General features: G+C 43.2%; 1 protein-coding gene across 1 annotated transcript; it reads left to right on the top strand.

Moving 5' to 3' along the window:
- Nucleotides 1-7: 7 nt before the first annotated feature.
- Nucleotides 8-24419, top strand: SKP2 (S-phase kinase associated protein 2). Its single transcript, XM_006116761.4, has 10 exons — nucleotides 8-203; nucleotides 1970-2229; nucleotides 6372-6483; nucleotides 7302-7445; nucleotides 9121-9255; nucleotides 11576-11674; nucleotides 15174-15301; nucleotides 16181-16232; nucleotides 18159-18266; nucleotides 20277-24419. The coding sequence occupies exons 1-10, from the start codon at nucleotides 175-177 to the stop codon at nucleotides 20488-20490; spliced, it is 1281 nt and encodes a 426-aa protein (XP_006116823.1). The 5' UTR covers nucleotides 8-174; the 3' UTR covers nucleotides 20491-24419.
- The last annotated feature ends 942 nt before the right edge of the window (nucleotides 24420-25361 follow it).

The following is a 25361-nucleotide window of genomic DNA, read 5'->3' as shown; positions in this document are numbered from 1 at the left end:
CCCGCCCGCCCCCCGACACTTCCGTTAGGTCTAAGCGCGCGCTCTGGGGAATGGAACGTTACGCCGGCCGCGGGCGCGCTTAATTCAGTGCTGCTGCTGCTGCGTAGAGAGGAGGCGCGGGAAGGGACGGTCGCTGCTCCTGGCTAGTGCGGGAACCGGGGCTGCCAGCTTCTAATGCCTCTGCGCCTAGCCACCATGCACAGGTAATGCGGCTGCTGTGCTCGGCGAGCGGGAGGGCTGTCTGGGCTCTGCAGGGGCGGGGGTGAGTACTGGCTGTGCTGGGTGGAGTGCGTGCAGAGAGATGCACTGGGTAGATCCCCTGTGGCCCTGGGCCATCTATTGTACCTGCTTCTGCACCTCCCACCGCCCTTTACCCAGTGGAAAACCGCATCTGCACAGTGCAATTCCCCCTCCCCCATGTCTCCCCGGCCGGCCTGGTGAGCGCAAATCATACCTAAAGGCAGCAGCTTAGGGCGTTCGCTGAAGGGTAATTAATAGCAGGCAGCTTTGTGATTTTTGGCGGAAATCTGAGCGGGACCAGTAGCCTGGAACTAACCCCGTGTTCAGTGAGGATTCTGAATTTTTTACTGCACTGCATAGTGTGACCTTATGAGACTTTATAGTAGTGCAGCTAGATCCCCGTTGCTTCAAAGACAGCCCCCAGCCCGAGCTAAAACAGGATTTCTAGTAGTGGCTAGCAGCACGGGCATGCTCGTGTAGTTCTAGTTATCGGCAGTGCAGGGCAGAAACATACAACTATTGACCAGTTCACCTTATTTCTCTAGATAAATGAAACCTCTTTCCAAGCATTTGAAATTCAGTGAGTGCAAACTCACTGTCAACAGTTGTGTCTTTGGCCCCCAGGGCGTTCACAGATGTCACTTTGCATCACACCATGGCTACTCAGAACTTCATGGTGATAATAGGACCAAAACCAGAGAACAAACGACTGTCATTTGAGCTGAGAATCACTGTTGGCAGTACATGGCCTGTGATACGAAATGTGAGCAGTGCTAATTCTCAGCTAATGCATCTCAGCACTAATTAGTATACTGCAGTATTTTAAAGTGCTCTACAAACATCAGCTATTTAATTCTCTTGTGAGGCAAATAAATAATCACTATTCTATAGAAACTGAGGCAAAATAACCTAAAAGCAGGTATCCACTTCAGAGGTGGGACTTAGAATTCAATTTCCTGACTCCCAGTTTTGTATTCAAACCACCAGATTGCACGCTTGGCTATAGATTTTTAACCTTCACAGAGCTTACACAGGTGAATGAAGCAATCCTGGCAATGAAATATGAAGATGTTAGAGATCATTCATTGTAACCCCAGCCATTGCAGGGCTTTTCTCCAGTAATTTGTGCAGTTTCATTTTAATAGTCCTGAACAACTGGTATATTAGGAAGATTGTTCTAACTTTCAGACTGAATTATTCTCTTCTTAGTTTCACCCCTTTTCTTCTAGCTATTTTTCCTGTCCATTGAATAAACAAGACAAAATTAAATATGTTTAGCTCTTTTAATCTTTTTACTTAAATTAATCCTCATGGCCCCCAGGCCGAAATTGAGGGGTTCAGTGTGTGGGAGGAGAGTGGAGGATCTTGATGGAGGTAAGGTGCTGGAGTGGGGGTCTGGCAGGAAGTTTGAGTGCAGGAGGAGGTGAGGATGTGAGGTTTGGCTTGGAGGGAGGGTGCAGGAGTGAGCTGGGAGTGCGGGGTCTGGGCATGAGAGAGATGGAGGGGGGCTTGTTCGTAAACCCTTATAGGATTTTGCAGTGCTATAGAAGTAAAAAGTGTTGCTGTTAATTTATCTGTGTGAATGGGATTAGTTATTGTAGGGACTGTAGGTGCAGCCACTTGTGCCATTTTTCTTTTTAGTCTTTCTACATGCATCTCATGCAGACATTTGGGTTTGGGGTATATCTTTTACAAATGATTGTGAGTGCAACTTTTGGTGTTCCTGCAGGAGACATCTCCAGGAAATCCCAGCTTCAGGCAGCAATGTTTCCACAAGCTTCACATGGTCCTGGGACCCCACCAAGACATCTGAGATACTCTCGGGCATGGGAGTGTCTGTCCTTAAGAAAGAGAAGCTGGGGAGTGAGAACACCCCTCAGGAACTGCTAGTGTCTCTCTATCCTCCTCAGAAACGGCAGAAATTGAAGGAAAAGGACAAGGACTTTGTGATTGCACGTAGGCCTAGGCTTCTGCGAGAGACAGAGTCAGGTAGAGTAACAGCAGCCCAGGCTTGTGTCAGCCTGTGACAATGTCTGAGGTCAGGTATTACAAATACCAAGTAGTTTAGTTTCTCCTGACAAAGTTTGGTCTCTCTAAGCAGACTCTATCCTGCTTATGCCTAAAATGACTTTCTGAATTTAAAGGCGACCCAAGAGATATCCTGCCCCATCCTGTTCACTCTGTCCTCCTCTTTCCCTCTCTCCCTCGGTTGTACCAGTCTGGGGCATGACGCTGGAGTTCGGGAGGGGGTTCAGCCTCTGGACTGGGGCCTAGAGGTTCATGCTGTGTGTGTGCGGGAGGGGAGGGGAGGTTCTGGATTGAACCTGGGCAGGGAGTTGAGATGCAGGACGGGGAGACAGGTGCAGGCTCTGAGGGTATTAGAGTTCAGGAGGGGGCTCAGGGTTTGGGCAGATGCTAGGGGCACAGGAGTGGGTTCATGGTTGCAGGAAGGGATAATGGGTGCTGGCTCTAAGAGGGGGGTCGGGGCTGGGATCGGGATCCTGGGTGTGGGAGGAGGTTTGGGGTGCTGGCTCTGGGAGTGGGCTTGGGGTTTGGAGTGCAGGACGGGATATGGGGTGCCTGATATGGGGAGAGGCTGGGGGTTGGAGTGTGGTTTCCTGCCAGGCAGCACTTACCATTGGTGGCTACTAGTACAGTGAAGCTAAGAAAGGCTCCCTGCATGCTCTGGCCCCACATGACTCCCAGAAGGGGCCATTGTGTTCCTGGGGGTGGCAGGATGTAGCTCCTTGTACTGCCCTTCCTTGCTGTCACCTCAGCTCCAGTGTTCACAGTTAGGGATGTGAACGACTAGTTGACTATCCGATAAGCAAATGCAAGTTGACATGCTAGTCGACTAGTCACTCTTTCCTCCCCCCTCCCCCAGCCCCACTGCCTCTAACAGAAAGAGGCAGCAAGGGGTGGGGGAGAAGGTGGTGCTTCAAAGCAGCATCGCCGCATGGAGCCTGGTGCCATACCCCAGGCTCCATGCAGTGCTGCTGCTTTGAAATGCCATGTGCTGCCTGGGGCCAGGTGGAGTCCCCAAGCTGGCCCGCATGTGGTGTTTCAAAGCGGCAGCGCTGCGAGGAGTCCGGGGTCAGGTGGGGACACCCCTGCCGACTCCGGGCTGCATGCAGCACTGCCGTTTTGAAATGCCACTTGAAGCCTGCTGCTGTGGCGTTTCAAAGTGGCAGTGACACATGAAGCCTGGAGTTAGTCTCCTGCTGGCCCCATGCTCCCTGCAGTGCTTTTGCCTTTGAAGTGTAGCAACAACCCTGGGGCTCTTGCCTCGCTTCATAGATGGAAGCACCCTTATTAACTAATCGAATAGCTGATGCAACTTGCATCAACTATTTGATTAGCCAATTAATTGAAATTTTACATCCCTAGTCTCAGTTCCCTGTTCCTGTCCAGTAGATATTTTAGGAGATGATTCTTAAAGGCAGGAGCAGGGCACTGAGACTCCTAGTCCCCCTACACTCCCTCCACACCGAGAAGACAGTGCTGGTTGCTTTCAGAAATGGACTGACAGCACAGGGCTAGGGAAAGCAGGGAGCCTGCTTTATTAGCATCCCCACTCCATAACTGGAAATTGTGATAGCCTGGGAGACACCCCAAGATCAGCTAGCTGATCAGAATGGACTGGTTGGTGACCACTGCGCTAAGGATATTAAATTGTATTTAATCCGCTAATCAATTACTTGGTTGATAAGGAGGGGAAACTGCAGAGCTGCAGCTGGGTTGGCTCCTGGCCCCAGAAGGTAATCCTGCTGTGGCCCTGCCTTTTAAATGCATTAAAAGCAGCTCGGCTCTTACACTTAAAAAGCAGAAGTGCAGTGTCTGGGACAGGGCGTGAGCTAGGACTGCTGAGTGGCTAGCACCAGGTCCCCTGTTGTGTCTCTTTCTCCCCTGGCAGAAATGGTGCAGCACTGGCTCCTGCTTCCCCTCCCCCTGCCACCCCCCCCCCCCCCCCCCCCGCCACCTCTGAGAGAAGCAACTATAGGGCGTCCTTGCTATATGTCGCCCTGGTATACATCTTTTCTGCATTAACGTTGATGCTTGTAGGAACTGATGCATTATAAGTCCTCCCATTCCCTGCTCTTACGTTGCACCAAAAAAAAAATCAATTTGTGCAAATGAAAGTCAACTGCGGGGTAAAAAAATTCCCTGCTTTATGTCATTTCACTATACATCCAGGTTTTTTAGAACGTATCTTGGATGTATAGCGGGGACGCTCTGTGGTCGAGTAGTGAGTTGACTACCTGATAAGCTTAGGCTTTTTAGGTGGTTGACTACTTGACTAGTCACTTACATCCCTACACTCCTCTAGTCCCTAGATCTAGTGAATTGTGTGTGTTTCTTTCAAGTATCTCTCTTCTCTCTCACAAGTTTTACTTTTCCCTCCCATGTCTAGACAAGTCTGCATACCCTAAAGAGAGTGTTACTGTGAGGAAGTGGTTGATTATATTGCTTCCTTAAAGGAGAGCTGTGAATGGATAGTGTTTTATCATCTCTGGAGAAAATATTTCCCATGGGTCACAGAAACTAATGGCTACTGTGCAGCCTAGAATGTCTTCTATTCTGTTTTCTTCAATAAGGATTAAATAGAGAGTGGATTAAAAGAGATCATCCTAGATTGAGAACCATCACTGCAGCAAGAGAGTGGATTAAAAGAGATCATCCTAGATTGAGAACTATCACTGCAGCAACAGAGTACACTATCTGAAGACCTCTGATCTAAACATCACAACATATGAATATTCTGCAAGCCTTTTGTAAGACTGCAGTTATCGTAAGGATGTTACATTTAGATTAATCAACTAATCGAATAGTCAATGTAATTTGCATCGATTATTTGATTAGTCAATAAGGGCATCTTTGCTTTTGAAATGTGGGAGGAGCCCTGCTGGCTCTTGCTATGTTTCAAAGGTGGAAGCACTGAAGGAGCGTGGGGCCAGCAGGGGGCTCAAACAGTCTCCTGCTGGTCCCACACTCCTTGCTTTTGAAACGTACAAGAGCCCTCCTGGGGCTCTTGTACATTTCAAAAGCAAAGCATGAGGGGCCTGCCCAGACTGTTTGAGCCCCCTGCAGGCCCTGTGCTTCCAGCTGCAGTTTGCTTTTGAAATGTAGCAAGAGCACAGCTCTTGTTACATTTCAAAGATAGATGTGCCGCCAGTTCCGCGCTGCGCCCCTGCCCCTTCTCACAGAGATGGTGCTGTGGGGAACCAACTTCTAAGCCAGCTCCCCCCAGCACTGGATCCTGCTCTTCCCCCCTCTACCCGGGTGGGGGGTGGGGAAGCATTTTCTTATTGGATTGTTGACTAGTTGCTTACATCCCTATTTGAGCGTCTTTACTATCTAGTAGCTTGCTAATGATTATGGTTTGCTTTCTTTATGGTATTTTGGTGGATTTGCAAGGACTGTTTTTTATATACTTCCACCCTTCTCATTTGTACCCAACCTGTCAAATATTTCTTTTCAGATAAAATTGTGATCTGGAAAGTGCTGGCTGGAGTTCCTATCTAAAATGTACACCATCTCCTATCCCAGTTAGGGAGGTTCTTCCTTGTTCCATAGACCTCTTTGGAGCAGTAACAGCATTTTCTGGATGTATATAGTAACTTGAACAATGTATCTGCTTAAGGAAAGAATGCTTGGCTAATAGGCAGGTGAAACAGCTTAAAAGAGCAATATCAGAATATGTATTAGGAGTTGCAGTTGAGAGAATCATGAATTTTAAGAAGAGCTGATTGCACAAGGCCAGAGTCGCTGCATCACTTTCAGAAAAAGATTTTGGTTTTGGAACTCTTCATGCTTTTTAGAACATGATGGATTGGACAAATAAGCTTCAAAAGATAAGTGTGGGACATTGCTGTTGGCAGATATTTTTGCACCTATGCACACAGTCGTTAGTAACGTCTTGGATGAGATGGTGGTAGTAATAATACTTACAATGCTTTTCCTTATAAGGAAATGTATTTAAATAGTGGATTAGCGTATACAGGGATCAATAAAGGAATGAAATTGTGATGGTAAGGCAGGGAATCTTTCTGTTGTCTTCAATATTTTTGTTTAATGGCAGTAGACAAAAATGCATCAGTTCTGTGTAAAACTTGTTGACTGTTTTCTTCAAGGTGTTTCTTGGGATGCATTGCCAGATGAACTGCTCTTGGAAATCTTTGCATACTTGCATCTAATTGACTTGCTAAAAGTTTCCCAGGTTTGCAAGAGATGGCAACGTCTAGCGTGAGTATTGCTTTTTACTTTAATGGATGAGAATAATGTTGCTTTTTAAAGGGTTAAATGGTCTCATTTTATCTTGATGAGCATGTGTAATTTTGTCTACACTAAAAGTGCATTACTCGTGCATTAAGAGACAATAGATTCATTTATTCTGTCTGTTTAAATGGATACTCACTTGAGGGCCACATTTGCCTGAGCATTTTGCATTTGGGCTGTGTCCCCAACTAAAGTTTCTGCTGTCTTCTAGCCCTTCCATAATGAAAACTGGGGTCTTGTCTACTCGCCTCCTCACCTATGTAGTGTAGTCTGGAGCTTTTCCATTCATTAATTGCGGGCTCCCATCTTCCCTCCCCCCCATCTCCTTCTGTCTTGCCTCTCACTAAACAAGTAATGCCCCCTTTCCTGCAGTGTTCCCATACTTGCAGGAGACTATAGAACTCACTGCCATGCGGATCCTCTACTCCTTGCTTCCCCTCTCTAAGAAAAGCAGCAAGAGTTCCAACTTCCCTGTTCTCCTCTCCAGTCTTCTTTGGGGACCAATGGAGCCCAATTCCGTTGAGCAAAATTTCTGCTCTCCTTGGGTCTTCAATTCCTGTCAAGTGTTGCAGAGTTTTATGTGATATCTTGGCTTTTCATATTCAGAAAATAAAAATGTGTTTTTCTATCAGATCAATGGAAAAATCTCAGTAATATTTATTTACATAAATCCTTGCTGAGCTGATTTCCTTGTTTTGCCCATTCATAATGTTAAGTTATTGATGGCAGTGTCCTTTGCTTTGGCTTTAATTACTTGTTAACAAGCAAACTTCTTTCTTCCCTAGGTTTGATGAATCACTCTGGCAGACCCTTGATCTAACTGGTAAAAATCTGCTCCCAGGAGTGATTGGGCAATTGCTCCCTGTGGGTGTAACTGTATTTCGCTGTCCAAGATCCTGTATTGGGAAACCATTGTTTAAAAACAACCGGTAAGACTGTCATCCTCTCTTGGTATGCTAGAACATAGTCATCTTTTCAGTCTTCCCTCCTTCATGTATTTGTCAGTCTTTGATTTACCACCTCTGGTTGTCACACGTGTGGCATCTATAAATTTTGGATTAGAAGTAACATGGAGCCAGTGAATAAAGCACTTGGCTGAATATCAGGGGAGCTGCATTCTGTTTTTACTTGATTCAGATTTGTATAAGAATTGATACATTCAGTCTTTAAATAGCATAGTCTAGTACAGTGGTCCCCAACGTTGCGTGGCTGCCGGGCACCCAGGGGCAGGGCCACTCACGCGCCGCGCACCCGGGGGCGGGGCCACACATGCGCCGCGCACCCGGGGGCGGGGCCACGCATGAGCCATGCGCCTGGGGTCGGCACTGCGCATGTGCCGCGCGCCCGGGGCAGGGGCCAGCAATGTACCCCAGGCCGGCACCGCGCATGGGCTGTGCGCCCGGGGCCGCCCACGAGCCACGCGCCTCAGGCCGGCACCGCACATGTGCCTTGGGGCCGGGGCTGGGTCTGCCCACGCGCCCTGGGCCGGCCCTGCACATGTGCCGCGCGCCCAGGGGAGGGGCCGCCCATACGTCCCGTGCCTGGAGCCGGCACCATGCATGTGCCGCGCGCCGGGGGCTGGGCCAGCCCAGATGTTTCAGCGGGCGCACAGAAATCCCCCGGCGGGTGCCGCGTTGGGTACCACTGGTCTAGTATCATTATTTAATAAATCTTTTTTTAGAACCAACAACTGACCACTGAAGTGTATTTCTATGCAGAGTTAAAGGAAATACAATTCAACTCTAGCATAGACAGAGATATTCTTATGAGTCCTAAAAATTCATATGCCTTAAAAGTAAATAGAATTTTGGGTAACCAGATTAGCAATATTGATGGCTCAAACATGCATTTAAAGCAGGGCTGGGCAAGATGTGGCCCAAGGGATGGATCCAGCCTGCCTAACAATTTGATACAGTCCACATACTGCATCTGGCTGCTTTCTCTTTATATCCTGCTGCCCATGCCACTGGATTTCCAGGTGGTGGCTCAGGTAGCAGGATTCCTATTGAAATGATTTGAGGCTCCCAATCGCAGTGCTACCCCAGCAGAGACCATTGATGTGAGCCTTTTAAATAGTTGTGGCAACCCCAGGCAGATGCCAAGCGATGGGATAGGGTGGAACTGACAAACCCTTTAAATTGCTGTTATTTAAAGGGCTTGTAGTTTCCAACCTCATCGCTACCGTGTTACCTGGGAGCTGCCTGAGTTGCTGCAACTATTTAAAGGGCTCTCACTCGCAGTGCTCCCACAACAGGGACCCTTGAAATAGCGGCAGCGATCCGGGAGGCTCTCATGCAATGTGGTAGCGGTTGGGCCAGGAGCCTTTTGCTGTGTTTTGTACTTCAAAGCCTCTAGCCCCAAACAACTCTGGGGGAAGGCTAGTCCCAAGCCCCGCTCCTGGCCCCACCCCTTCCAGCACCAACCCATGACCAGTACCAAAAATTCATTAAGTAATTCAAAAATTATTACGCACTCCTGATTTAAAGCATTTGTTTTCTGCTAGATATGCATTCATTTGTTTGTATAAAAATACAATATGCTACTTTAATTTTAGAAAAACATTAAAATCCATTTTATATTGTCTTTTTCCTTTCCTCTCTTTAGACCTCTTCGAGTGCAACATATGGATCTGTCCAACTGCACAGTAAATGTTGCAGATCTCCATAATATTCTTTGTCATTGTGATCGACTACAGAATCTCAGCTTGGAAGGACTGGTGCTTTCTGATGATATCATTAGGTCAGTAGGCATGTTCAGAAGTGTAAGGTTCCTGCATTGCAGGACCAGGGACAACCTATTTGGTGGCATCAGGGGCCTGATTTGCATGGCTGGCTAGTCTCACAGGCATCCTAGCTTGTGGCTGAGTGTACCAACAGTCAGCGACTCTGGCTTTCTGACCTAAGTTAGTATTCATCCAGCCCATATTAGGAGGTTGGGGCTAACAGGACTAATCTCTCTATTCCTTAGGTTACTTCCTATCAGCTTCTGGTGGGGCTGCTCCATAGTCTCTCTTGGGCCTGGTTCTGCCTCTCCTTCTCACTGGGTTTCTCACTCTTCCAGGGCAGTCTTTTGCCTTCCCTCTAAGCTGGCTTCAGAGCAGAGGTGGACAAAAGAGCCTCCGCGGGCCAGATTCGGCCTGCCAAGCGGGTGGATCTGGCCTGTGGAAGCTCTGCTGCTCCCCCGCCCCTAGGCCAATTAGGGTTTGGGAAACACCCAAAGCTTTCTCCACTCTGCCCCCACCCTGCGAGCAGCATGCAGCACTTCAAACCACCATGCACTGCTTGTAGAGCAAGGGCAGAGCAGAGCAGAGAAGGCTTTGGGGTAGGAGACTGCGTGAAACCTCCTCCCGTCTTGCCAGGAGCATGTGGCGCGCTGCTCGCAGATGTGGGGAGAGCAGAGGAGGCTTCCGGCGGTCCCCGCCCCGGGGCCAATCAGGGCCTGGGGGCGAGAGAGAGCTGAATGAAGCTTCCTTCGCCCTGCCCTAGCCCTGCAAGGAGCCCGTGGCACTTCAAAGTGGCACGTGCGCCTCTCGCAGGGCGGGAGGAGGCTTCCTGCACTCCCCTGCCCCCAGGCCCTAATTGGCCTGGGGGTGGAGAAGCATGCCAAGCCTTTTCCAGGGTATGGGTGCCTCGTGGGAAGGGAGGGCAAAGGCACTTCTTCACTCCCAGACCATAATTGGTCTGGGGGTAGGTTAGCCCTGCCCCTTTCTGTTTAGGCCCTGCCCTTCCGAGGTGGCCCGGGGAGACTTCAAAAATTTTTGAAGTGGCCTCTGGGCAAAAATTATTACCCACCCCTGCTCCAGAGGGTCATTGCTTGCTACAGCCAGATGTGGGCTTTGCTATCTCTTTGGCATCCAGAAATGGACATCTTGCTCCTTTTCCTGGTCTGATTCGAAATAGGGATGTTAAATATAATTTAATTAAATAGTTGAGTAACCTTATCAATTCTTATTGGGTTAGTCGACTATTCTATAGTCCTGGGGTAGGACCGGCAGCCAGGGCACTCCAACCTCACTCCTGAGGAGCCCCCTGCTGCCTCTATATCAGGGTGGCAGCATTCCCTGTGTAGGGCAGGTCTGAGCTCCCAGACCCGGTGCGAGCCTGAACTGAGCTGGGTTGCCTGCCCACCCAGCTCCTAATACGCTTTAGAGCCACAGCAGGGGTAGGTCCCAGACCTGTCACAAGCCAGGACTGAGATGGGCTGTTGGATAGCCTGCTCAAAATTTACTGGCTGGGGGAGGGAAATGTGTGTAGTCTATAGTATTAGCCTAAGTGCTTTTGCTTATCGGTTAGTTGACTACACTATTACATCCCTAGTTCGAACTGAGCTGTGGGTCCCTGTTCTTCTACTATTTGCCCCATGCCTATATTTCTTGCAAGAGACAAGCTATGGGGTTATCCTAGTCCAGCTGGCAGAGCTAACACTCTATGTAGTGGAATAAGGCCACTCTACCTCATTTACAAAAAGTATTCAGTAGTAACTTTTATTTATATGCCATCTTGTATGCAGAAGAGTCCCCAAACAATTTACGAATGTAGGCCCTCATCTTTTAAATAGCTAGACTAACCAACTTCAGTAAGATCACACTTGGGTGCAGAGGTGTGCACAGGCACATCTATTTACAGGATTGACACTAATTTTAGGAATGGGCTAATTGCTTTATCCATCACAGAAATGCAGCCACCTCTGTGGTGAAACCTGGCAGCTGTTTCAAAACAGTAACAAAAAGGTCAAAGGCACATTAAAACTGTAAAGGAAACAACTAGGCAGAATGTAAACATGCAAATAGGAATTTGGCAAGGATCCTAGAGATAATAGCCCTTTTCAAATGTATGATCTATCAAATATGTTAATGCAGTAGGTAAACAGTTTCAGAACATCTAATTAACTGTTAAATTGAAACCTAAGGCTCACTAGGCAAAGATGTACAAATGTATCTTTACAAAAGTAAGGCCATCCTGAGCTTGGAATTTTGAATTATGAAAACAAATCCTAAAATTGATAATGCCAGGAGAAGTGTGAAAGCATTATGACAATCTGTCTGTGGTATTCTTTACAGGAGTATTGCTCAGAACTCCAGTTTGGTGCGATTAAATATCTCTGGATGTTCTAGATTTTCTGCAGAAGCACTAGAGATGATGTTGATCAGCTGTTCTGGGTAAGACCGATTCAATTTATGCACTTGTTTATATTCCTAGAAGAGATGATCATTGACCACTTTCCTGGCATGGTTATGTAACTTGTGTTCTTGTACATCTAAAGAGAGTATTTTCCTCTAATGAAGATGCACTTAATCAATGTTAAACTACTTCCTCTTTTGTTAAATCTTTGAGATAGTTAAACTTTTTTCCAGATAAACTTGCCTGTCTCGAATATTCTCAGGCAAAGTTGATTTCTTTATTGAAAGTGACAAGTCATACTGTGTGAAAAGGAAAGTGTGTTTTTAAAAATTGTGAAATAGCATCCGATGAGCCCCCTTGACACAGAGGCTATGTCTACACTCGCGGCTTCTTGCACCAGTAATATGCAAATGAGGCTGTGTGGTATGCAAGCCTCATTTGCATACCTAATGAGCCACCATTTTTTTCAGAAGAGGCTCTTGTGCAAGGAGCATCTACATTGCCCCTTCTTGCGCAATGCCGTTCTTCCTGAAAAGTAATAGGTGTAATGGCATTGTGCAAGAGGGTTTTTCTTGCGCAAGAAGAGGCAGTGTAGACGCTCCTTGTGCAAGAGCCTCTTCTGAAAAAAATGGTGGCTCATTAGGTATGCAAATGAGGCTCGGCAATATTCCATGCTTAGCCTCATTTGCATATTACTCGTGCAAGAAGCCACAAGTATAGACATAGCCAGAGTGTACAACTTTGATAGAAGAAAAGACTGTAATGTTAAAATAATCCTTCAAAAACAGATATTCTACGGCTGATGTAGTACCATTATAAAAATTGATACCTTGTTGTCAGCCGACGGTCAGGGCAGTGTGTGTGTGTATGTTTCCGAGAAAAGGTTTAACGTCCGTGTCTTTACTGCTAGGACCGGGGTCCCATCGCAGAGGGTGGCCAGCAGGCCAACAGACGCCCCGAGTTTATAGGAAGAGCTTATTACGCTTCAGATTTTAGCTGCTAGAATTTCATAATTCCTTCGCAGCGGGCAGCCTCGGGGAGACTGAGAAGCGCCCCAACTGAATTTTGCCACCTGGGTGTGACACAAATCCAAACGCCCAAGCTCTCCCTATATCTGTCCCTTTATGACCGGCTGAAGTTCTTTTAAATTGTGCTTGGTTCTGTTACAGCAACTGAAGGAGGGAAGAGCTTATTACATCTTAGATTTCAGCTGCTAGAATTTCATAATTCCTTCGCAGCGGGCAGCCTTGAGGAAAGACTGAAAGATGCCCCAGTGGGTCCTGTCACCTGGGAGTGACACAGATCCAAACGCCCAAGCTCTTCCTATAACTGTCCCTTTAGACCGGCTGAAGTTCTTTTAAATTGTGCTTGGTTCTGTTACAGCAACTGAAGGAGTCAGGTTAAAGCTTAAACAGTTACAGGTTTATTGAGGAAGCTTATAAATCATATGGTTACAATGGCTATTGCTCTATTTCTTAACTATTAGCAAAATATAGGTCTTAAAAATGGTTACAAAGAAGATAAAGATAGAAAAATAGAAATAATGGTACCAAGTAACAGCTTACTCTTTCTATGTGTACACTTAAGACAGAGGACCACATCCAGGTACCATTTTTACCCCCTTCTGTGCCTCTCAACTCCAGCATGTCAGGCCAGGGCCGGTCCCTCAATTCCTAGGAAAGACGAAAATACGAGGTGGGCGTCCCCATAGAACCTCGGGAGGTCAAACACCTAACCCGACCAGCAGGTAGAGGGTAGAATGACACTCAAAGTGAGTGTGTGCTGGGCCCATCTTTTATAATCATGGGGTCACGTATTTCTCTTTCTTATCTGTCATGCCAATTGATGCTGGTCTGTCTGCTGTGAGACCAGTTCTTACAAGGAAGTTGTGAACTTAATTTACACTTGTAAGAGAGATTTGAGGTGATTAAATTTTGAAGTACAGGACATTGTTTTCTCAGTGGGAAATTCCTCTTCCTGGGACTGTGTGTGTTCGAATCAACATAGGTGCCAGCCGCAGCCTCGAGGCCAGCTTATTGACTTAGCTGCTCTCTATCCACATATCTGTGTTTCAGCTTCTCAGGATCAGATGAGCCAGCATAGACTATGCTGATATTATTGCTCCTTCTCTGCCCTGTGCTTCAGAGAGGCAAATAGGATGGATGATATGGGGTTATAGTCTGTCTGGCCACACTTGTGGAGACTAATGTTCTGTGGTGTGCCTATATGAAGAGGGATGGTCTCTGAATAAGGCACTGAAGAGTTCTTGTGCAATGTTGGAGAAACTGCTTAAGGCAGAGGCAAGCTTAACATGTGCTGGTTTAACTATGTGAGTTTAAACACATTTCCTCAGTAACACTGTGGGATGCTGGAGCAGCTTCTGCCCCCTTTAAACTGGCTCCATCATGGACCAGCTCTGCGAGGCAGCAGTACAGGGTGGCAGGGGGCTCCCCAGGAGTAGGGCCGGGAGCGCGCTGGCTCTGTCCCTGAGGGAGCATTTTAGTAACAGTGTAAATGCTAAAAAAATGTTGCAGCCACACAATTACTAAAATAAACAATATCTAACATCCCTAGTAGTCACATCTATGGGTAAGTGCAGGTCAGTCCTACCCTGCTCCACCAGGGTCCGGTGCAGTCAAACTTTCTATACAGGGTTCAAATATCAGCCCCTAGCAGATTCCCTGGGTTCTAGGAATCTTGGGCATCTTCTCTGCTGGCAGCAGTTGTGTCTCTGCAGTCAACTGGTCATACACAGCAAGGTCAAAGTCAGTGGTTCCTCTGCAGGAGCCTTCAGCACATACATTTCCTCTTCCGTCAGCACCGACTGAGCTGTGCTGCCTCCTTTTCTGTCCCCTCCACCTGGGCCATACACAACAAGGGTGGGGGGTGAGAGATCTCCTGGGCCCACAATGATTGGTCCACCCCTCTTAGCCCAGCGTGGGGTTGATGCACCATGTCATACAGCAGTGCACGATTCTTTGCTTCACCAACATGCTTTAACGCTGTTCTCAAGGGACCTGTAAGTATGAGACAGTGACTAATTTCTTTGACCACCATTGCGACAATCAAAAAATAATTTCAGTAGTCATGGCTGTTGTTTGTATTCTGGTAGTATCTACAATGTAGTAAACATCTGCATGAAGGAATACACATGCCCTGTCCCTCAGTGCTTATAATCGAAGACCAGTAACATGTGAAAGGTTGAAGATTGCAATCAAAACATGTATGATATTTTTGTATAAAAATATGGCACGCACCTCATTTCACAGCAAAACAGTCAGTGGTTACTTTGTCATGGCTGACTTGATGCATTTTGGCAACCATGATGCTCTATATCCCATTATAGTTCCCCTGAGTTGTCTGTTTAATCTGATCTCTTGAAATTTGTTGTAATTAATGAAGAAACTTCATGGTTTACATTTCATCTCGTGTGTAATTTTTTTTTTTTTTAATATTTGAATAGTATGTGGATCCTTTTAAGGTCAAACCTATGTTTTTGCAAGACTTCCAAATGGATTTATTTTTATTTGTGTGTAGATTGGAAGAATTTAACTTATCCTGGTGTGACTTCACAGCTGATCATATTAAAGCAGCAGTCAGTCACATTTCTACAAATATAACCCAACTAAATTTTAGTGGATATCGACAAAATCTGCAGATATCAGGTAACAGCAGCACTGAGAACTGGTATTCTAGTGGAATGCTATGTGGAACCTTAAGTATAACAACAATTAACTGTTTGCATATCCCCTTGGCTTGTCATAACCAGAGTATTGATATCAAATGTAAATGGTGTCTGTACCTGCATAAGGGTCTACTTTATATAGTATAATTCATAAAACAAAACATTAACCCTAAACCTTAACTAGTGTTTTTTGTATACAAGCTCTGAAACTCTGGTAGCCACTTTATATTATTTTGTATTATATTTAATGGCACTTAAATGCCACAATCAGGAATTTGAGTCCTGAGCTCAGGGATGTGCATAAATAATGAAAATATTGTCTCTGTTTTACCAACCTTACAATTCAAGGCAATCAAACAATACAATTTTCAGTCACGAGAAAACAACTTAATTGATTTGCCCAGTAAAATTTGCCATGAAATTGTGTAGTGGCTTTCAGTTGCTTGAATGAGTTTTCGTGTACCAATAAGCTTAGTCAATTTATCTAAAATGAACAGTGACTAAATTCAAATATGGTTTGTTTGTTTTTTGAGTGGTATAAGGTGGCAAATAGCATTGCAGAGACACATTTTATGAACAATTTTTGTTTGTTTGCTTTTCAACAAAAAGGGGTCTGCACTGCACACCAGGAGGTGAAAAAGATTTGGCATGTTTCAAGTGCAGTACCAATGTTCTTTAAACAAGTACAACCTTTTGTCAATAACTCATGTTAGTGGAAAGTGTGTAACTTGTATATTAGTGAATAATTCAAACCATATACAACTTTAAAAGGTAGATTTTACTAGTCAGGAGAAGCTTACTGGAAAAAAGTGACTTAGCAGAGTTATGTACATCTGTGTTGTTTTTTTCCCCCCCACAGATATTAAATCATTGGTTACAAGATGCCCGTATCTCATCCACTTAGATTTAAGGTAAAAAAGCTGTATCAAAAACTCTTCAGTGGCCCTGAATTTCAATAGCATTAAAGACACCTTTGTCCCTACTCCTTTCAAGCTGCAAATTCTGCCTCTCTGGGGCCACAGCACCTGCCACATGTATATCTGTGTTTCTGCTAGCAGAAGTGAGAGGAGCCTATGAGTGATTGATGTCTTGAGCTGTTTCAGACAAGATCTTTTTTCCCAAACCTAGCTCAGGTGTCAGTCCTCGGAAGATTATTGCTGTCTGTCTGCTGTAGTACTGACTATATCCCAATAGGCTGGGATTTTCTTAATGGTAAAAGGATCCTTGCCTCCTCTTTGCCTCTCCAAACACACTCTGACCAGCTCCAAAATTTTGAAGATATTCTGCTCAAACTTTACAACAACAAAAAATCCTTATGCAGAAATTGTTCAGCTGCTGAAAGTTGAGTACGAAAACAGAAACCAGTTTTAGATGTTACTATAGAGTTTGCTTACTTTGATACTGAGCAAGTTCTATAATAGGAAAGATACATACGATTTAGCACAAGATCACATCTAAATCTTGTTTTAACATAGGTAAATTTGAAAATTGGATGTCCCCCCCCTTTGTCACCTCCAGCTGTCTTAATTGTGCTAAAACCTTTAGGCTAAGTTCACTCAGCTTTTTTGCTGGCAAAAATCCAGATGTATAGGGGGCAGATTCTTTGTGAAGCCCCAAGGAGATAAGTTGCAGCCTGAACGGGGGAGACACAAAGATATCATAAGCAGCAGATTTGTACTGCTTGGGTTCAGGGCCTCTCTCACTTGGACTGCTACTTTGAGTCTGTGTAGTGCTGCGGGTACATGTGATGGGGAAGAAAATAGGGGAATAATGAGGGGAAGGAAGAGTCAGGCATGTGGTGTCCCCTTAGCAGCAGTTCAGGCTCCTTAATTAAGTGGGCACATTGAAACCCCTGCACCCAAGACCTCTACCTCATTGATCCATAACCAGTTGCACACAGACCTCCACCCCACTTCTTCGGCACCCTGTTGGTGAGTTCCATCTCTCTGACCTGCTGGGCCCCAACTACTTTTCTCCTGCACCCCCTGCAGTGATTCAGTGGCCCTGTATCCAGAACCTCCCAACAAACCTCTATGCCACCAGCTCCCTCTTGTACGTTCCTGTCCTGAGCTAGCTGCATTCAGATTGCCTCATGCTTGGTTCCTTCCGCACTTAAATCCTACCAGAATGAACCTACTTGCCCCACTCCTGGATCAGAGACCAGGGCTTGGTGTGCATGATACACCCTGTCCTTGGTGCACTTGAGGAAGAGGCAGGGCCCTGGGGCGTTTATCCCATAGGCCTTTGCACTGTGTCAGGATTGGGTGTAGCCTCTGACTGCGTTCAGGGGTGCAGCTGCAGTGTGATCTGTGTACTCCATGGTTTTACGCTCCTCACTGAAAAGCCGGAGCCTCCACATTTATTTGACCATTGAAATAGGCAGAATTTTTCAAAAATGTAAAGCTATTGTGCACACAATTCCCTCAGGAATAAACTACATCTGCTGTGGAAGACTTATTTTGCCTCTTAAGCATTTGAAACACGATTATAAAAAGTGAAAGTAATTTGATTTTTGCCATATTAACTAAATACTGCTTAGAACTCTTGGCATGTAGAACAATTTTCTTTGTGCCCAAAGTTTCTATGCTAAAACCACTTCCTGCAAAACAAGATGTTGCTTCGCCTCCAAAAAATAAATATAGAAATTGGTGATTAATTTCTAATAAGAAAACATGTTATATTTTAAAAGTTAATAAGCAGGTGAAGGAAACTTTTGAAGACAAATTAATGTTAAATGTGTACAAAATGGACTTTCAGAAACACTTAACTTTGCTTTTATTGTGTTCTTGGAAAGTAATTCTTCTAATCCTACTTTTTGCATATCACCTTTATTACAGTGACAGTGCAATGTTGAAGCCTGAATGTTTTCAATATTTTCGTCAGCTCATCTGCCTACAGCATCTGTCTCTTAGCAGATGTTATCAGATATCTCCTGCTGATTTACTGTGAGTAATGTCTTACACCCATTTTAGTTGTTAGCTTTAAGTCAGTTTACTACTATCAAATACTTTATAAAAACTGTTTGAGATCCTGAACTCTATGTGGACTTAAACTGCAAGAAAAAGCTTTAAAAATAGTCCCAGTCTTCCTCTAAGAGGAGGGGACCAGGTTCAAAGGTGTAAGGCAAGGAGTAAAGCCTGGAATGGAGCTGTTGATTACTGGGTCTCTTCTGGGGTCAGCAAAAATCTGACATTCCCCAGTGAGCTTGCGCTCATTTCCCTGTGGTGCTGGTTCATGTACATAAGCTACTACTGCTATCAATTAATCCATTAGCACAAGTGGCAGAGGTCTGTGCTATGGATCTAAAGATGTCAGTTCTGCTAATGAACCATATGGGTGTAAATATGATTTTATGTAATGGAGTTTCTTGGTATATTCCTTCCTTCCATACTGAGGAAGTTAAAACATTGTTTCGAAGTAAACAGAAGAATTGCTCTAAGGTTGCCTGTGTAACCTTAATTTCTCCTGTGTGTGTGAATGCACTATTTTAGAATCTAATTAGTGATCATAAGCTATCTTTTCCAGAGGACCTCTGTCTCATTGAATGAACAGCATGGGTGGGGTACTCTGAGCAACTAATCACTATTTTGATTTCTCATTGTAAAAAATTTCCTTACAGGATTTTTGTATGATCATTCCTACAGTATCTGAATATTTCAAACATTAAACTTATTTGTATAAAACCTCAGGCATTGAAGGTATTGTCCTCCTTTTACAGATGGACTATTCAGGCATTGAGGGAGAGATTTAGACAGCTAAATATGCTTAGCACTCATTAAAAATCACAGGGCATCTAAATACCTGTAAAAATGGCCCCAACAAATTCAAGTCAGAAGCGTCCACTAATCTTGGGTGCTTAATTTAACACAGCTAAAACCTGATACTTTTTTCTTTGAGTACTTAGCATTATAGATCTTTTTACATGGTCAAATCACAGCTGTAAGTGCACAGAAAGAATATTTTGCAAAGCAGATACCAACCAGTCTCTTGTTGGGCACCTAGAAGATCGGACACGTAGTCAGTAACTATGAGTGAAAAGTTTGTGACTTGCCCCACATCACATAGGAACTGGTGAAACATTTTACTTTCATGTTGTACTGGGTCAGCTGTGTCTGTCAGTGTCATTTTTCTCAACTATAGTGAGAAGGGAGTAAGTATAAAAGCTTATCACAGACTAAATAGCTCTGTCAATATTTACATATCCTTTTAAAAAGGATTAGGAAGCTGAGCTGAAGGAAGGTTAAAACTCAGTTCAGGTCTACACTAAAGGGGAAGGTCGAATTAAGATACCTGGAGTCAACATACCTTCATTTGAGTTTCCATGCTTTCTCCACAGTGGGAGGTAGATAGGAGCAAATGCTCTATCAGCTCTCCTGGGCACCGTCTGTAGTAGTAGCTGCTCTTTGATCACAATATTCCCCGTAGTAAAGACATGGCCTCAGCTTATTTGCTTAGTAAGATAGAGCTTTGGCAGCCTCAGTTTCTAAAGGAACTTTTATAGTATCCTTAAGGAAATTCATTAACCCAGTTCTATTTTCTAAAGATAAATTCCCTCCTTCTCTAGAACCCACAAACAATTGTGTAAAACAGTGTTTAATAAAACAAAGGATTAAATAGTTGTATGCAAAAGAAATACAAGTCTGTTATTTTAATTTTATAAAAATGTTTGAATTTTAAAAATGAGAACTTGTAATGGATCTGTATTGATTCCTAAACCTAAGGTGTTAAAATTGTAATTGGAAGATATTTAAAGCTGGCTATGGAATGGCTCTCTAGTATTTTACTTCTTTTGATGAATTCCTCTATCCCTGACTGTACTTGCAAATATACTTTTAAATGATAGTTGGGGCAATAGCTGAACAATCAAGTATCTTGGTCTGTATGACAACTAAAACATCACAAATTGGAGATTTGAAACACTGACCAGCTTGTCTTTTTTTTTTTTTTTGTTCTAGTGAACTTGGTGAAATTCCCACACTAAGGACTCTTCAAGCTTTTGGAATAGTGACTGACAGTTCCCTACAGCTCCTAAAGGAAACACTTCCCCACATAAAGATCAATTGTTCGCATTTTACAACCATTGCACGGCCAACTGTTGGCAGCAAAAAGAACCAAGAGATCTGGGGTATCAAATGCAGACTGACACTGAGAAATCCTAGTGATTTGTGATGCACAGTTTGCTGGATATTTCCTTTTGTTGACTCCAAGTGTAGTGTGCTTCATCAAGAAACCCAAACACTGGGGTATCACTCTACTTCTTGTAAAGTATTTTAACTTGTTTTTATGCTATAATTTACTTTCATAAGTATATTTTTACATTGTCTTTCTTAGTGCATTCAGAAGTGTGTCCAGAAATCTAATCAGGTATGAGTAATTGTAGATATTTTAAAAGTCAGTTTTGCTTTTAGAAAGATGTTTGCAAAAACTGCGTGAGTGTTGTAATTGTGCTAAACATGAATGTTAGAATATTTTGTAATAAATAGTACAGCTGGTCTAGTTATTGGGCAATGTGCTTAATTATCTGTGATGTTACTTTATTTGAAGGTCTCTATTTGTCCAAAAAGATTTGCCTAAGGCCCTTGCAAAGTAGAGAGAAGTTCTAGTTAACTGGTATGGGGGTACGGTTTTACAACTCAGTAGTCGTTTCAAATTTTAGAGCTCAGAATGAATAAGGGCATTAAATCTATTCAGACTCTTAACCCCCAAATATTATTCTTCAGGTGGTGGTAGGGGTAAGGCAATAAACCATGACTTAGAGTTCAGTGAAATCAGTTTCCAAAAAGCAATAAAGGGGATCTACACAAGGATAAAACAGTGGATTTTTTCCCATTGGTTACAGAGGTGACCCTCACTGTTGAGAAACTTGAAATCCCTTTACAAATTGATTGAAACCACAAATCTCACCTGTCTAGGTGAAGTTTTCATTTGATATTATCTGACTTAAATTTCAGTTCTGTGCCATTCAATCAGTAACTTTTTTGAGACTTCCAGTTTCTAAAGATGCATTATTAATGCAAAAATCTCTTTATAGTAAGCTCCCTAGGAGATGTTTTATATAGCCCTGTATTCACTTCCCTGAAGTGAGATGTTGCAGGGCTAAAGAGCAGGACCTGAGTCTCTCCCTCCCCCCCAGTTCCTTGGAGGTGGCAAATTTCCAGCAGGCTTAAACATTTATGTAGCAATTCATATATCCTTACAGTCATTAACTGTTTGTGCTTTAAGCAGCTAACCAAAGTCTTCCTGGATACTCCCATTTCTACATCCCACCAATCTGGTCATAGCTCCAAGTTTTTTACCCTTTTGATGTAATGCTTGATTAGGTTTCAGCTTTTACTTGGAACTAATGAGAGACAGTATGGCACTCAGCACTCCCTTTACCTCTGCCTGTACCCAGTTGAGTTTAAAAAAGAACCTCCTGCAAAAGTAACAGAACTCTGCTTCACATGACCATGCAGACTGCTAGAAACTGCTACTACTCATCAGTTTTACATGGAAATTGATCAAGTGCAATAGTGAGTATAAAATATTAAGGGTACATCTATACTTATTACTGTGGTGTAGTCATTACCTGTGCTGACAGGAGGGATTCTATTGGTGTAAAATAATCCACCTGCCTAAGAGGCCACAGTAGGCCATTGGAAGAATTCTGTCAATTTAGTGCTACACAGGGACTTCAGTCAGCTTAACTACACCACACTGGCATAATTACACCACTCAGCTGTGAAATTCAAGCCAATCCTATTTTTTTTAGTATAAACTAGACCTAAGGTAGATATGCTTTTTCATCTGACCCATCACATTCAAAAGTCCTTAAACATCTTTAGCTGAAGGTGAATCACTTATATACTCTTGGAATTACGTTACTGCATCTAACTGTGTGGGGTAGTGCTGGCACTATTACTTTAATTCAAACGTTCTCCTATTTAACAGCTTTCTTTGCATGTACTGAGGACAGCTTGGATATTGAATATCTAAGCAGACTGACATTTTTTAAATACCTTAAATGAGTAAGGTCCTGATAAGCAAGGGATCCACTTAAAAGTTATAAAGACAAAGCCATTAAGGAGCAAGTCTTTGCATAATTATATACATTAAAACAAACACATTTATTAGGGTCAGTATAATCAGTAAAATCTAGCTCAAGTGAAAGCCTTTAAGCTTGAAACACAGAAGACTGGTAACCTGTTTCTCTCCAGTAAATACTGTATTGGTAAAATCTACAGCATTCCATTGTTGAACACAAATTTTTTAAAGAGTTATCAAACCCCTCTTGCTAGGATGACAGGAAAGTAACTTGAAAATAGTTACTTGTGGAATGGGAAATGTTTATATGCACTTGAAGTGCACTAAAAGTTGCAGCTCTGGATGAGTGTGCTTGGGACTACACTACCTCTAGGGCTACATCTACACTATGTGTTTGTGGCAGTAAATATGCTAATGAGGGACTCATTAGCATAAGTTGCAATCTCATTTGCATATTTTCTGCCATTCTTTTGTGCAAAACAGTAGTGTGGACCCTTTTTTTGCACAAAATCCCCATTTTGTGCAAGATCCTTGTGCCTGTCCCAGGGAGACACAAGGATCTTGTGGAAAAAGAAATGGCAGAAAATGCTAGTGAGATCATTACTTATGCTCATGAAGTCCCTCATTAGCATATTTTCTGCTGCAAAAATGTGTAGTGTAGATGTAGCGTAGGACTATCATTTTTGAAGACTTTCAAACTTGCTACTGTGTTCAAGATCAGTATGGTACAATTCTCACCTGAGAGATTCAAAAACCTAGTTTAGCATACCTTTTCCACACCATCAGCGGGGAATGGAGCATTGGAGAAAAAGTGATGTCCATAAAGCCTTAAATGAGGTAAGTCTATACACTGAAATTAAACTCGTAGCATAATGATAGTATTAAAAAATGCTTTAAATCCTCAATTAAATATTTAAGATGACTAGGTTGAGAAGATCTAAATGACTATTGCACAAGGAATTCATGCCTCACCCATTTATTAGCATTCTCTGAGGGTGTCAACAAGTATGTGGATAAGGTTGATCCAGTGTACTTGGACTTTCATAAGGGCTTTTATGAGCTACCTCAATGGCTCTTAAGTGCAAGCAAGTAGTCATGGGCTACAGAAAAGGTTCTTATGGATCAGTAACTGCACTGGATAGATAAGGGAACAAAGGGCAAAAATAAAGGAACAGGTTTCACAATGGAAAGAAGTCAAAGTAATTCATGTTGGAAAACTATCACAACTATACATAGAAAAATGCAGTCTAACTGAACATTTACCACTCGAACTTGGTTCCCTGAAAACATCCATTCAACGTGCAGCAGCAGTCAAAGCTAAAAATGTTAGGAACCATTAGGAAAGGGATTGATAAGACAGTAAATCTAGTGCCACTATATAAATCCACAGTATGCATACACATTGAAAACTCTGTGCTGTTCAGTCCATATGATTAAGATATATTTGGATTAGAAAAATGATTAAGGGCATGACACAACACTGTTCAGCTTAGAAAAGAAATGCTCAAGGGAGGACAGGAGAGATGTCTATAAAATGAATGATGGAGGCAATGAATGTGGAATTTATCCCTTCATCAACATAAGAACCGGGGGGGTCATCCAATGGCAATAGTAGGTTTAAAAACAAACCTAAGGAAGTATTTACACAACATAGTCAACCTATGGGCTACATCTATACTGGCATGATTTTCTGGAAATGCTTTTAACAGAAAAGTGTAGACAGCTGGCAAGTTTTTCCAGAAAATCAGATGATTTTCCAGAAAAACTTGCCAGTGTAGACACAGCCCTGGAGTTTGTTGGCAGGCTGATGTGAAGGACAATAATATAATGGGGTTCAGATAAAACTACATATATACATGGATCCATCAATAGCTATTAGCCAAGATGATCAGGGGCTCAACTCCATGTTCTGGCTATCCCTAAATCTGTCAATCTGGGAATGGACTGACCCTGAAGAAACTGGCACACTCTCCAATATCAAAAGACAATATATTGGGCTAAATGACCAATCATATGTTAAATAACTATGTAATGGCACTGGATTTGTCAGGTATATAAAGATTTTTTTTTTTTTTTTTTAAGAAAAAGGACTCAGTACTATTAGAATAAACCTGATCATCCTCAAGGTAGCTATAACTGAAGCAAAGCTTGCTGTAACTACAGTGGTAGCACACAGAAAATCCTGAAGCATTTATCACCACCATCTTGGCTTGATTTAGCAAAGTTTTACCTTAAACCACTGGCAAATCAAGAAATTAAGTCAATGACTCTAAAAAGTTGATATTTCACTAGAACTTAGTTGTTTTTCCCCTACATATTTAAATAAACCGAATAGTTCACATGACTCTAGTACCTCCTGATGCCAAGTGACAGAGGGCACAGGCATGCATAACAGTTGCAGGAATCTCCCGAGTCAAGTATTTACATTGTATTTCACTGAGTCATGTAAGCGGTCTTCCACAAGACTCTGTTCACACTGGTCTTCAATCTTTATGACATGTATATGCAGATGATATATACAGAGGTGCATATATATTGGAAATTATGTCCTTACGGCCTTATAAAGGCATGACACTCACAGGTATCATGCATTGAGACAGATTCCGCAATATGCAACAGAGTGGTTGCTGATCACGGCACAATCATGGCAGGAAGAATATAATAAAGACAAACAAGGTTTGTCATTTTCAAATTCTAAATTAGAAAAAGGTCACGTTGGCTTATTATATCCAAATGATTTAAAAACAACCACCACAATATTAAATAGAATTGGTATGATTGGTTAAAGCATCCATAAGAAACTAGGAAATCTCACCTACAGGTATAAATTTTGGGATACATTTAAATGACAACTTTCCCTTTTTTAGTTCTGATTGACTTATCTAACATTTCTTCCTGCTTAGCAAGTCAAAAGATTTTAATAAATATTTAAAAGAGCACTTGCAACAAAAAAAAGACAGCAAAACACAAGGCATGAAACCATTTCATATCTATCTTCAGATTTAATTTATTCCATG

This window comes from Pelodiscus sinensis, chromosome 6, assembly GCF_052426305.1.
Source record: "Pelodiscus sinensis isolate ZL-2025 chromosome 6, ASM5242630v1, whole genome shotgun sequence".
In the NCBI taxonomy this organism is placed as follows: domain Eukaryota; kingdom Metazoa; phylum Chordata; order Testudines; family Trionychidae; genus Pelodiscus; species Pelodiscus sinensis.
The sequence above is the reverse complement of the archived record's forward strand: the minus strand, read 5'-3'. Positions and strand labels throughout refer to the sequence as shown.

Excerpts from the sequence above, each read along its gene's own strand:
- SKP2 (XM_006116761.4), top strand. The coding sequence starts at position 175 with ATGCCTCTGCGCCTAGCCACCATGCACAG. Across the intron at positions 204-1,969 it reads CGCCTAGCCACCATGCACAG|GAGACATCTCCAGGAAATCC; the intron begins GTAATGCGGCTG and ends GTGTTCCTGCAG. Across the intron at positions 11,675-15,173 it reads ATGTTGATCAGCTGTTCTGG|ATTGGAAGAATTTAACTTAT; the intron begins GTAAGACCGATT and ends ATTTGTGTGTAG.